Source organism: Pseudophryne corroboree, chromosome 2 (genome assembly GCF_028390025.1).
Source record: "Pseudophryne corroboree isolate aPseCor3 chromosome 2, aPseCor3.hap2, whole genome shotgun sequence".
Classification (NCBI taxonomy): domain Eukaryota; kingdom Metazoa; phylum Chordata; class Amphibia; order Anura; family Myobatrachidae; genus Pseudophryne; species Pseudophryne corroboree.
The window spans coordinates 83,524,991-83,539,149 of NC_086445.1; the positions used below are offsets into that span (position 1 = coordinate 83,524,991).

Here is a 14,159-nt window from a genome sequence, read left to right on the forward strand (position 1 = left end):
GGCGGCCCGTCAGCCAGCTTCCAAGGCTGATAAGCCTGCCGCATGACGGGGCGGGGATCCCAGGGTGGGGGGCCGGCTTCTATGGTATACCCAGGAATGGTTGAAGACCACTTCAGATGCCTGGGTACGGGAAATCGTCACTCGAGGTTACGCCATAGCCTTCAAAAACCGACCCCCACATCAATTTTGCCAGACAGACGTCCCGTTGGACCAGACAAAGGCAAACACTCTGCATTCGGTGGTACAGACCCTCCTGGATACAGGAGTTGTAGTACAGGTGCCTCTTGCGCAGAGGGTCCGGGGGTACTATTCTCCGCTGTTTTTAGTCCCGAAACCGAATGGGACCTCCCGGCCCATTCTCAACCTCAAGGCATTGAACAGGTTTGTGAAGGTTTCCAAGTTCCGTATGGAAACCCTTCGCTCTATAGTTCTGGCCTTGGAACCCGGGGACTACATGGTCTCCCTTGATAATGTCGAATTATCCTTAGGAAAGAAAGCTATACCTTAAACACACCTTAAATACACTTTACCATGGAGCCGCTGCGGCCGCTGTACTTAACACACATTCTGCGCACTTTGTACGCTTTTAGCGTACAAAGTCCCGTACTGCGTACGGACTTCGCGTACAAACGCCGCGCTGACGGTACAAAGTACTCACAGCGCGTACACACCCAGAGATACACCACAAACCCTGAACAGTTATGCAATGCACTGAAAATACGCTTTAAACCTTAGCAGGGCAATGAAGACACAACACCAATTGTGATTTTACCGCTGGGTTCCGACACCACAGTGGATTATTGCTGAAAGGGGGTTACAATACAAATAATACAATACAATATAACAGCATAAATGGCTACATTCAATGGTAGATACGTGAGTGGACAAGCTTGCGCAACCCGGCAGGTCCTTGGTCATCTGATAGATAACTTTGTGAGGCTTGTATCCGACCAGGCCTGCAACAGGCTCTCTTTATACAATTCTTCCAAAAGCAATACAATGGATACTGTAATCTTTGTCCATTGGACACAGGAATGCACATTTACAGTACAGGAGAGGTCATAGGTCGGTTTGAATAGGTAGGCGATGTCTTTCCCAACTGCTCTTGTGGGTGGTCTCCTCTGGATTCCCGCCGCATACATAATGTACAGTAAATACAGTTTATATCTATATTCTGCTCCTGCACATAACTATCCGCAGGAACATGCGATCTTTCTCAAACCAACACCAGAATGTTACCCTTAAAATACCCTTCAGCTGGATACCAAACACCACCTTATGACCTTGTTCTGTCCCCTCCTATTCTGTAAAGGTGAATCCCTTTGTTCTGAAACCAATCAAACTGTTACTTTCTGATGTGGTGCAGGGAAACTATGTGTACATTGTGCACTATTTGGATTAAATATGTAATGTGTTTTGATAGCTTTCCATGCGTTCACAAACTCTACCGTAAATACCCATACCACGCGCTAATGCGCATGACCGCGGGAGCGACCATACGCAAATTGCGGATATGTGCACGCACAGCAGAGCAAGTACGTGCACGGAGGCCATCTGTTTGTGGTTTGTACTTGGTGTGTGTTGTAATATTTTTCGACTTTGACACCCTGGACATACAGGATGCTTACCTGCATATTCCTATAGCAGCGTCACATCAGCAATACCTGAGGTTTGCTATTGGCAACCTCCTTTACCAGTTTCGGGCGTTACCTTTTGGTTTAACAACGGCTCCACGAGTCTTCACCAAAGTCATGGCGGTGATGACGGTGGTACTCCGCCGTCAAGGGGTCAGGATACTGCCGTATCTGGACGACTTGTTAATCCTGGCAAATTCCCCAGAACTTCTCCTACGTCATCTAGGTATGACGGTCCGGTGTCTACAAGCCCACGGGTGGCTCATCAACTGGAAGAAATCCTCCCTGATCGGAGCATGGTGCATCTGGGAGCGCTATTGGACACTCACAACCAGAGGTTGTTCTTGTGTCAGGAGAAAGTCCTGAAGCTTCAGGACAGGATTCGTTGCTTCCTTTCTCGTCCACAAGTGTCGATACATTCGGCGATGCAGGTGCTGGGCCTCATGGTATCAGCATTCGACATGGTGGAGTGTGCTCAATTCCATTCTCGCCCCCTCCAGAGGCTGATTCTAGCCAAGTGGGACGGCCTGCCTCACCGGATCAGGTCTCAAATGATCTCATTGACTCCGGAGGTCTGTCTGTCGCTGCTCTGGTGGCTCCGGGACCAACAATTGTGAAGGGGCCGTCCCTTCTGGATATCCAACTGGGTCCTGTTGACGACAGATGCCAGTCTAAGAGGTTGGGGCGCGGTGCTGGAGCAACACTCCCTTCAGGGTCGGTGGACCAAGGAGGAGTCCCTCTCGATCAACATTCTGGAATTGCGGGCGGTCTTCAATGCACTGAACCTAGCCCAGCATTTAATTCAGAACCATCCGGTTCAGGTACAGTCGGACAACGCCACCACAGTGGCTTACATAAATCATCAAGGCGGCACTCGAAGCCGTCTGGCAATGAAGGAAGTCTCACGGATTCTACATTGGGCAGAACGCCATCTACCAGCCATATCTGCAATCTTCATTCCGGGAGTCCTGAATTGGGAAGCGGACTTTCTCAGTCGTCAGGACGTACATGCCGGCGAGTGGGGCCTCCATCCAGAAGTGTTTCCACTCCTAGTGGAAAAGTGGGGTCTTCCAGACGTAGATTTGATGGCGTCTCGACACAATCACAAGGTTCCGGTCTTCGGAGCAAGGACAAGGGATCCTCAAGCAGCATTCGTGGATGCGCTGGCGGTGCCGTGGAGGTTTTGGCTGCCGTACGTGTTCCCTCCGGTGTCACTCCTGCCCAGGGTAATTCGGAAGTTCTAGCAAGAAAAAGGAATTCTGCTTCTCATAGCTCCAGCTTGGCCCATACGGCACTGGTTCTCAGACCTGCAAGGCCTATCGTCAGAGCGTCCAATTCTACTTCCACAACGCCCAGACCTCTTCGTTCAGGGCCCCTGTGTCTACCAGGACCTAGCCCGGCTGTCTTTGACGGCGTGGCTCTTGAAGCTTCCGTCTTAAGGGCTAAAGGGTTTTCTGAGGCGGTCATTCAAACTATGTTGCGGGCCCGGAAACCGGCTTCTGCTCGGATTTACTATAGGGTCTGGCATTCTTACTTTGTTTGGTGCGCATCTAACGATTATGACGCTTCCAAGTTTAGTATAGCCAAGTTGTTGGCTTTTCTTCAGCAGGGCCTGGACTCAAGGTTCATATTTCTGCCTTGTCGGTGTGGTTTCAGAGAGAAATTGCGACCTTACCTGATGTGCATACCTTTACTCAGGTTGTGTTGCGTATCCAACCTCCCTATGTCCCGCCTGTGGCTCCTTGGGACTTGTTGGTTTTGGAGGCGTTACAAGAGTCTCCGTTTGAACCTCTTGGTTCAGCTGATCTTAAGTGGCTTTCCCTTAAGGTGGTGTTTCTGCTGGCTATTGCTTCAGCTAGAAGAGTGTCGGATTTGGGTGCCTTGTCCTGTAGTTCCCCATATCTGATATTTCACCGTGACCGGGCGGTTCTTAGGACTCGTCCCGGATATTTACCTAAGGTGGTTTCCTCGTTCCACCTTAACCAGGAGATTGTAGTTCCGGCACTTGTTTCTCCTGATCTGTCTCCCAAAGAGCGGTCTTTGGATGTAGTACAGGCTCTCCGTATCTATGTGAAGAGAATTGCTTCCATTAGGAAATCTGATTCTCTCTTTGTACTGTTTGGATTTCTCAAACTGGGCTGGCCTGCTCTCAAGCAGACTTTGGCCAGATGGATTAGAATGGTGATTGCACATGCTTATGTGAGGGCTGGTCCGTCGGCTCCTGCTCACATTACGGCCCATTCTACTCGGTCTGTTGGACATTCTTGGGCAGCCCGCCGTGGTGCGACCCTTGAACAATTGTGCAAGGCGGCTACGTGGTCCTCAGTGAACACGTTCATAAGGTTCTATGCCTTTGATACTGCCGCTTCCCAGGATGCTTCCTTTGGACGCCGGGTTCTTGTGCCCGCTACAGTGCGTCCCCCTCCCATAAGGAACTGCTTTAGGACATCCCCATTGTCCATTCCTTGTGGAGCCCAGTGTACCCCGCAGCAGAAAACGAGATTTATGGTAAGAACTTACCTTTGTTAAATCTCTTTCTGCGAGGTACACTGGGCTCCACAAGGCGCCCACCCTGACGCACTTAGCTTCTTTGGGTTGGTATGGCATTAGCCGCTGACACTTCTCCTGTCGTGAGAATGCGGTGTTGTGGCTACTAACCGTTGTCGTCTCTTTTCCTGCTACTGCATTGGACTGTTTAACTAAAAACTGAGCTCCTGTGCAGGGAGGCGGGGTTATAGAGGAGGCGGCGCTGTGCATTCTGGGAACAGTCAAAGCTTTGAGCCTGTTGGTGCCTCGGATCAAGATCTTACTCTACACCCCAATGTCTATCCTTGTGGAACCCAGTGTACTTCGCAGAAAGAGATTTAACAAAGGTAAGTTCTTGCCATAAATCTCGTTTTTCTGCTTTTGAATGCTAAACATGAATGAATAAATAAATGACTAGGTGTGTTCATTATTAGAACGTTCGTCTTCTATATGTTTGTGTATATGTATAGAACGCCCTTTAAAATCGGATCATATACTCCTATAATAAAGTGTGTGCTTTATCAGACCTGTCCAGACAGCTGTCAGCAGCAGAATCCCGATGCAGTCTTTTGGAAACGCAGCTGGAATACATGAAGAGGATGGTACAGAAGGCAGAGACAGAGAGAAATTCTGTACTAGAAAAGCAGGTAAGTGAAGTGCAGGTGGCATCAAGTTATAATAAAAATATATATTTAAAAAAAAAAAACTCTGGAGATTTTTGTATTTATTAACAGTTTCTTATATAGCGCAACAAACTCTGTTGCGCTTTTACAATTGAGATGATTATCGTTACTATTAAAGTAGACTTATTTAAAGGGATTTACACTGAACATTATTGTTGGTCATATCTGTTCTCTCATGGGGGAGGGGGAAGTGTATCAAACCTTCTAAAGCAGGGTTAGTCAAAATGCTGCCCTCTAACTGCTGTGGAACCACATATCCCAGCATACCATGCCACAGTTTTGCTGTTAGGGCATGCAAAAACTGTTGCAGGGCATGCTGGGATGTGTAGTTCCATAGCCGTTGAAGAGCTGCGTGTTTAATACTCCCTGTTCTAAAGTGAATGGTTCTGATTGTCAACAACCTTTCTCTGACGTCCTAGTGGATGCTGGGTACTCCGTAAGGACCATGGGAATAGACGGGCTCCGCAGGAGACTGGGCACTCTCTAAAGAAAGATTAGGTACTATATCTGGTGTGCACTGGCTCCTCCCTCTATGCCCCTCCTCCAGACCTCAGTTAGAATCTGTGCCCGGCCAGAGCTGGATGCACCTAGTGGGCTCTCCTGAGCTCACTAGAAAAGAAAGTATTTGTTAGGTTTTTTATTTTCAGTGAGATCTGCTGGCAACCGACTCACTGCTACGTGGGACTTAGGGGAGAGAAGCAAACCTACCTGCTTGCAGCTAGCTTGTGCTTCTAAGGCTACTGGACAGCATTAGCTCCAGAGGGATCGAACACAGGGCCCGACCTCGATCGTCCGTTCCCGGAGCCGCGCCGCCGTCCCCCTTGCAGAGCCAGAAGACGGAAGATTCCAGAGAAAATCAGCGGCTGAAGACTCCGGTCTTCAATAAGGTAGCGCACAGCACTGCAGCTGTGCGCCATTGCACCCACAGCACACCACACGCTCCGGTCACTGGTGGGTGCAGGGCGCTGGGGGGGGGCGCCCTGGGCTGCAATTTGTATACCTTACTTGGCAAAATGCACATAATACAGTTCTAAACTGTATATGTGCCTAATCCCCCGCCATATATATTATTAAAAAAAGCGGGAGAAGCCCGCCACTGAAGGGGCGGGGCTATCTTCCTCAGCACAGACAGCGCCATTTTCTCTTCACAGCTCCGCTGGAAGGACTCTCCCCTGCAGTATACACTACGGAAAGGGTAAAAAAGAGAGGGGGCGCACATAAATTCAGGCGCAATTGTGATAATAAGCAGCTATTGGGGGGAAAATTCACTTTGTATTAGTGTAAATCCCTCTGTTATATAGCGCGTTGGTGTGTGCTGGCATACTGTCTCTCTGTGTCTCTCTCTCTCTCTCTCTCTCTCTCTCTCTCTGTCTCTGTCTCCCCAAAGGACTTTGTGGGGTCCTGTCCTCAGTCAGAGAATTCCCTGTGTGTGTGTGCGGTGTGTCGGTACGGCTGTGTCGACATGTTTGATGAGGACGCTTACGTGGAGGCGGAGCAGGAGCCGATAAGTGTGATGTCGCCCCCTGCGGGGCCGACACCAGAGTGGATGGATATGTGGAAGGTATTAACCGACAGTGTCAACTCCTTGCATAAAAGGTTCGATGACGTAACAGCTTTGGGACAGCCGGCATCTCAGCCCGCGCCTGCCCAAGCGTCTCAGAGGCCATCAGGGGCTCAAAAACGCCCGCTACCTCAGATGGCAGACACAGATGTCGACACGGAGTCTGACTCCAGTGTCGACGAGGATGAGACAAATGTACAATCCACAAGGGCCATCCGATGCATGATTACGGCATTGAAAAATGTGTTGCACATTTCTGACATTAACCCGGTTACCACAAAAAAGGGTATTATGTTTGGGGAGAAAAAGCAGCCAGTGACTTTTCCCCCATCTGATGAGTTAAATGAATTGTGTGAAGAAGCGTGGGGTTCCCCAGATAAGAAACTAGTGATTTCTAAGCGGTTACTAATGGCGTACCCTTTCCCGCCAACGGATAGGTTACGCTGGGAGACATCCCCTAGGGTGGACAAGGCGCTCACACGCTTATCAAAAAAGGTGGCACTGCCGTCTCAGGATACGGCCGCCTTAAAGGAGCCTGCAGATAGAAAGCAGGAGGCTATCCTGAAGTCTGTGTATACACACTCAGGTACTATACTGAGACCTGCTATTGCTTCAGCATGGATGTGTAGTGCTGCAGCAGCATGGTCTGATTCCCTGTCAGATAACATTGATTCCCTTGACAGGGATACTATTTTGCTAACCATAGAGCATATTAAAGACTTAGTCTTATATATGAGGGATGCATAGAGGGACATTTGCCGTCTGGAATCTAGAATTAATGCAATGTCCATTTCTGCCAGAAGAGTATTATGGACTCGGTAGTGGACAGGTGATGCTGATTCTAAAAGGCACATGGAAGTTTTGCCTTATAAGGGTGAGGAACTGTTTGGGGACGGTCTCTCGGACCTCGTATCCACAGCAACAGCTGGGAAGTCAACTTTTTTACCTCAGGTTCCCCCACAGCCGAAGAAAGCACCGTATTATCAAGTACAGTCCTTTCGGCCCCAGAAAGGCAAGCGGGTCAGAGGCGCGTCCTTTCGGCCCCAGAAAGGCAAGCGGGTCAGAGGCGCGTACTTTCTGCCCAGAGGCAGGGGTAGAGGGAAAAAGCTGCACCAGACAGCCAGTTCCCAGGAACAAAAATCCTCCCCTGCTTCCACTAAGTCCACCGCATGACGCTGGGGCTCCACAGGTGGAGCCAGGTGCGGTGGGGGCCCGTCTCCGGAACTTCAGCGACCAGTGGGTTCGCTCACAGGTGGATCTCTGGGTTCTACAAGTGGTATCTCAGGGATACAAGCTGGAGTTCGAGACGTCTCCCCCTCGCCGTTACCTCAAATCAGCCTTGCCAGCTACTCCCAAGGAAAGGGAGGTAGTATTGGCGGCAATTCACAAGCTGTACCTCCAGCAGGTGATAATCAAAGTTCCCCTCCTTCAACAGGGACGGGGTTACTATTCCACAATGTTTGTGGTACCGAAACCAGACGGTTCGGTGAGACCCATTCTAAATTTGAAATCCTTGAACACTTATATAAGGAAGTTCAAGTTCAAAATGGAATCGCTCAGGGCGGTTATTGCAAGCCTGGAAGAGGGGGATTTTATGGTATCCCTGGACATCAAGGATGCTTACCTACATGTCCCCATTTACCCACCTCACCAGGAGTACCTCCGATTTGTGGTACAGGACTGCCATTACCAATTTCAGACGTTGCCGTTTGGTCTGTCCACGGCACCGAGGGTATTTACCAAGGTAATGGCCGAAATGATGATACTCCTTCGAAAGAAGGGAGTTATAATTATCCCGTACTTGGACGATCTCCTTATAAAGGCGAGGTCCATGGAGCAGTTGTTGGTCGGAGTAGCACTATCTCAGGAAGTGCTACAACAGCACGGCTGGATTCTGAATATCCCAAAGTCGCAGCTGGTTCCTACGACGCGTCTGCTGTTCTTGGGTTTCTCCCGGAGGAGAAGGCCAAGGAGTTTTCATCTCTGGTCAGAGACCTCCTGAAACCAAAACAGGTGTCGGTGCATCACTGCACGCGAGTCCTGGGAAAGATGGTAGCTTCTTACGAAGCAATTCCCTTCGGCAGGTTCCATGCAAGGATCTTTCAGTGGGACCTGTTAGACAAGTGGTCCGGATCGCATCTTCAGATGCATCGGTTGATCACCCTGTCCCCGAGGGCCAGGGTGTCTCTGCTGTGGTGGCTGCAGAGTGCTCATCTTCTCGAAGGCCGCAGATTCGGCATTCAGGACTGGGTCCTTGTGACCACGGATGCAAGCCTCTGAGGTTGGGGGGCAGTCACTCAGGGAAGAAACTTCCAAGGACAATGGTCGAGTCGGGAGACTTCCCTACACATAAATATTCTGGAACTAAGGGCCATTTACAATGCCCTAAGTCAAGCAAAACCCCTGCTTCAAAACCAGCCGGTGCTGATTCAGTCAGACAACATCACGGCGGTCGCCCATGTAAACCGACAGGGTGGCACAAGAAGCAGGATGGCAATGGCAGAAGCCACAAGGATTCTCCGATGGGCGGAGAATCACGTGATAGCACTGTCAGCAGTGTTCATTCCGGGAGTGGACAACTGGGAAGCAGACTTCCTCAGCAGGCACGACCTCCACCCGGGAGAGTGGGGACTTCATCCAGAAGTCTTCCAGCTGATTGTTAATCGTTGGGAAAGGCCACAGGTGGACATGATGGCGTCCCGCCTCAACAAAAAGCTAAAAAGATATTGCGCCAGGTCAAGGGACCCTCAGGCGATAGCTGTGGACGCTCTAGTGACACCGTGGGTGTACCAGTCGGTTTATGTGTTCCCTCCTCTTCCTCTCATACCAAAGGTACTGAGGATAATAAGAAAGAGAGGAGTAAGAACTATACTCATCGTTCCGGATTGGCCAAGAAGAACTTGGTACCCGGAACTACAAGAAATGATCTCAGAGGACCCTTGGCCTCTGCCGCTCCGACAGGACCTGCTACAGCAGGGGCCCTGTCTGTTCCAAGACTTACCGCGGCTGCGTTTGACGGCATGGCGGTTGAACGCCGGATCCTGATGGAAAAGGGCATTCCGGTTGAAGTCATTCCTACGCTGATAAAAGCTAGGAAGGATGTGACAGCAAAACATTATCACCACATATGGCGAAAATATGTTGCTTGGTGTGAGGCTATGAAGGCCCCAACAGAGGAATTTCAGCTGGGTCGATTTCTGCACTTCCTACAGTCAGGAGGGACTATGGGCCTAAAATTGGGATCCATAAAAGTCCAGATTTCGGCCCTGTCTATATTTTCTTTCAAAAAGAACTGGCTTCACTACCTGAAGTTCAGACGTTTGTTAAGGGAGTGCTGCATATTTAGCCCCCTTTTGTGCCTCCAGTGGCACCTTGGGATCTCAACGTAGTGTTGGATTTCCTAAAATCACATTGGTTTGAGCCACTTCAGACCGTGGAGTTGAAGTATCTCACGTGGAAAGTGGTCATGCTTTTGGCCTTGGCTTCGGCTAGGCGTGTGTCAGAATTGGCGGCTTTGTCATGTAAAAGCCCTTATCTGATCTTCCATATGGACAGGGCAGAATTCAGGACTCGTCCCCAATTTCTCCCTAAGGTGGTATCAGCGTTTCATTTGAACCAACCTATTGTGGTGCCTGCGGCTACTCGGGACTTGGAGGATTCCAAGTTGCTGGACGTAGTCCGGGCCCTGAAAATCTATGTTTCCAGGACGGCTAGAGTCGGAAAAACTGACTCGCTGTTTATCCTGCATGCACCCAACAAGCTGGGTGCTCCTGCTTCTAAGCAGACTATTGCTCGCTGGATCTGTAGCACGATTCAACTTGCACATTCTGCGGCTGGACTGCCGCATCCTAAATCAGTAAAAGCCCATTCCACGAGGAAGGGGGGCTCTTCTTGGGCGGCTGCCCGAGGGGTCTCTGCTTTACAACTTTGCCGAGCTGCTACCTGGTCGGGATCAAACACGTTTGCAAAATTCTACAAGTTTGATACCCTGGCTGAGGAGGACCTTGAGTTTGCTCATTCGGTGCTGCAGAGTCATCCGCACTCTCCCACCCGTTTGGGAGCTTTGGTATAATCCCCATGGTCCTTACGGAGTACCCAGCATCCACTAGGACGTCAGAGAAAATAAGAATTTACTCACTGGTAATTCTATTTCTCATAGTCCGTAGTGGATGCTGGGAGCCCGTCCCAAGTGCGGACTTCTGCAATACGTGTATATAGTTATTGCTTAACTATAGGGTAATTGTTCTGAGCCATCTGTTGTATGAGGCTCAGCTGTTGTTCATACTGTTAATTGGGTATAGTTATCACAAGTTGTACGGTGTGATTGGTGTGGCTGGTATGAGTCTAACCCTGGATTCCAAATCCTTTCCTAGTAATGTCAGCTCTTCCGGGCACAGTTTCCCTAACTGAGGTCTGGAGGAGGGTCATAGAGGGAGGAGCCAGTGCACACCAGATATAGTACCTAATCTTTCTTTAGAGAGTGCCCAGACTCCTGCGGAGCCCGTCTATTCCCATGGTCCTTACGGAGTACCCAGCATCCACTACGGACTACGAGAAATAGAATTACAGGTGAGTAAATTCTTATTTTCTCCTGCCTATTATTATATAGAATGTACTGGATTGGTTGCTACGGGCAACTTCTCCACTTCACACCTCCACTCTTTAGAAGGGTTGATACATTTCCATCATAGTCCTGTCTGCCTTCTTGTGCTCTACATCTTTCTTGTAACCCACCAGGCAGATTCCCCCGGGCTGGGAATATTACTTGTAAGCGTGACGCTCTGCAAATTGTATGAACAAAGGGGTCTATGTACTAAGCTTTGGAGAGAGAGATAAAGTGCCAGCCAATCTGCTCCTAACTGCCATGTTACAGGCTGTGTTAGGAGTTGGTTGGTCTCCGTCCACTTTCTCACTGTAAGGCTCAGTACATAGACTTCAAAGTCCTGAAAATCTGACATTTGCAGCGCTGCGGACTATGCTAAGAAATGTGAGCTGCGCTTACTGAGTCTTCTTCCTTTAAGGTATCTCTTGGAGGTGATAGAACACTGGAAAAATCTAACTTCCAGTCGCAGCTGGCAAAGCTGGATATGTTGGAACAGGAATACCTGAAACTGACCACAATGCAGGTCCTGGCAGAGGTTTGTACAGCACTGTATGCTCACTGTACTGAGGTGCCTGCAAGATAAGAAAGTAGCAGAATGGAAGCTGATGGGTAGAAGCAGCCGCTAAAGACAGGACACAACGTACAGGAGTAACACAAACCAGAAAATATCCATACTTCTATTACATGAAACTGACGACATAAAATGAGAAACCAAGTAACTAAACATGAAATAATGAATTGAAGCCAACAGGTAATAGGAGAGCTTGGGGGAGATGGGAAGATGTTTAAATTGCCCATAGCAACTAATCGGCTTCTGCCTATCATTTTATAGAATGCAAATGATAAATTATAACTAGAAGCTGGCGGTTGTTAGGGGAAACTTGTCCACTTCTCTGCTCTTTAGAAGGCTTTACACATTTCCCCCGAAGTTTCCTATTCCTTGTTGGTTCAGCTCATTATTCCATGTTTAGTTACTAGAGTGTTGATGTATCAAGCAGGGAAGAGTGGAGAAGAGGACCAGTGGACAGGTTGCCATTAGCAACCAATCAGCTTAGCTTATCGCTAAAACGTATTAATTGCAGTCTATAAAATAACAGGTAGAAGCAGATTGATTAATATGGGCAACTTGTACACTGGTCCACCTCTCCACTTCACTTCTTGATTAATCTCTATGGTTTCTCATTGTATGTTCTCTGTTCTGGAGAACGAAAAATACATAGGGTGATATTCAGTTGTTGTTTCGCGCCTAATCTCCCGTCTAAAGTGCTGGGAGTTTGCGGGGCGATGTTCAATTGATCCCCGTTATCGCTCATATAGGACCAATAGCACTCTGGTTTAGCTGTGTAAAGGGGGCTGTGAGCAGAAATGCAAGAACTGGCAGCCATAGCACCCGAACAGAACTACAATTTAATTGCTCTTTTTGGTCACCATCTAGTGACTGCCGGCGGGATAAGAATTGAAAGGCATTTGTAGTACAGATGTGATCATCAGGGGGGGGTTCCCTAAGATTTAAAAACCCTTATCCAGTAAGCCTTGAATATTCCGAATCAGTAGTTGGCATACGTGTGTCTAACCTGTCAGTCATACGCAATGTATGTGGAATTCTAAGAATATTAGCTACTAAGATTGGAAAACTTCTCAGTCTCGTGTTTGAGGTCTCTGACAGTATGACGACAGTGATGGAACTAACACGATGATATTCACTGGTCTGTAGCAGAGTCCCTTGTTATCATATAATCATTTGCCAACTTCTGTTATTTTCAGAATAAAATCCGTGATATAGAACAGAAGCTAAAAGAGGAGGAGTACCAGCGCAAGCTTGTACAAGAGAAAGCAGCCCAGGTATGTAATACGCAAACTCAAAGCGTGGAAACCCATCACTCTACCCACGTGTTCCGCTATTATGCATGGTCAGGTGCTGCACCTGTGGGCTTGTGTATAGGAGCTTGGGGGCCTACACTAACTTACGTTTTGGTAAGGGTAATGTGGCCCAGCATATAACTGCTGCTTCCTATATCATCCATCTGGGGGATGCTGCGTCATTACCTCTGGGTTAGAGTGTGGGCTATGGAGGTTAGGCACAACCCCCCCCCCCCCCCCCAACAAAAAGCGGACTCCTCCTCCCTCCTCCAGCAGAGTCTCCTTGTAGTTTTCTGTGCCTAGGAGGAAGGCACACTTGCTGCTTTTTCAGTAAATTGGGCAGATAGAAATAGGAGGATACATTTCTAACATCTATATGTCATATGGCGCAAGTGAGACGCACAGAAACTGTTAGTGTACAGACTTTTCTGCGGCAGGGTACATAGGGTTCCACAGGGAACATTGGGGTGTAGTGATGGATCAGTAATCCGGGCACCAAACCGTAAAAGCTTTAGCTGTCCCAAAATGCACGGCTTCACTCTTCTATAACCCAGCCTCCAGGCACAGGCAACTTTAGTTGTAGTTGGTGCCTGCAGTAGAGCAGGTGCATTTTGCATCTTATTCACATTGCAGACGCAGTGAAACACCACTCTGTGTACTTTAGATGCCGGGCTGAGGAACTTGGCGTGAGAATAAGCTGCAGCCGCCGCATTGTAGCTCTTCATATGCAGATTCAGACTCCTCACACAGCTGTACAAGTGTCACACATCAGATTGATCAGTGTACACTAGCAATGTAGTTTTGTCATTTTTGTTGCTTCTAGATTTATTTATGCTAATAAGATGCACATTGAGAGCAAGAAAGATGTTTGGCGTGCCGAAAGGGGCTGTCTGCCACGAATTGAGTAACAGTGTAGGAGGATACATCTGTAGTTGCATTTAGTTTACATACAAGCATAGAAAGGAGGGGGAATTTTAGGAGAAACCAGTCATGATACTGGGGTATAAGTGGCTATTATATTATACAGGGTGATTCAAAAGTCGCAGCACACCCTTTTGTTTCAAAAACTGTGAAGGAAATGGGAAAACTGAATACTCCAGTGAGGTGGGGCTATCTTTTAGGGTATGTACCGAACACGGGCGCCATCTTGAATCTACGTCAGTTTTCCCATTTCCAGCATTTGAATCACCCTGTATTATTTAAGTTGAATTATTATTAAGCAGCTACAATAAAAACACAATCATGCAGTGGTAAAGCAAAATGACATTAAGAAGTTGAGTATAATTGTAAAT

At 48.4% G+C, this 14,159-nt stretch overlaps 1 protein-coding gene across 1 annotated transcript in view; it reads left to right on the forward strand.

The window, feature by feature from the left end:
- Window positions 1–14,159, forward strand: part of CEP57 (centrosomal protein 57) — a 74,473-nt gene that overhangs the window by 39,472 nt on the left and 20,842 nt on the right. The window contains exons 4-6 of the mRNA XM_063951476.1: window positions 4,686–4,807; window positions 11,426–11,542; window positions 12,772–12,849. Of these exons, the coding sequence (XP_063807546.1) occupies window positions 4,686–4,807; window positions 11,426–11,542; window positions 12,772–12,849 (317 nt within the window). The remainder of the gene's footprint in view (window positions 1–4,685; window positions 4,808–11,425; window positions 11,543–12,771; window positions 12,850–14,159) is intronic.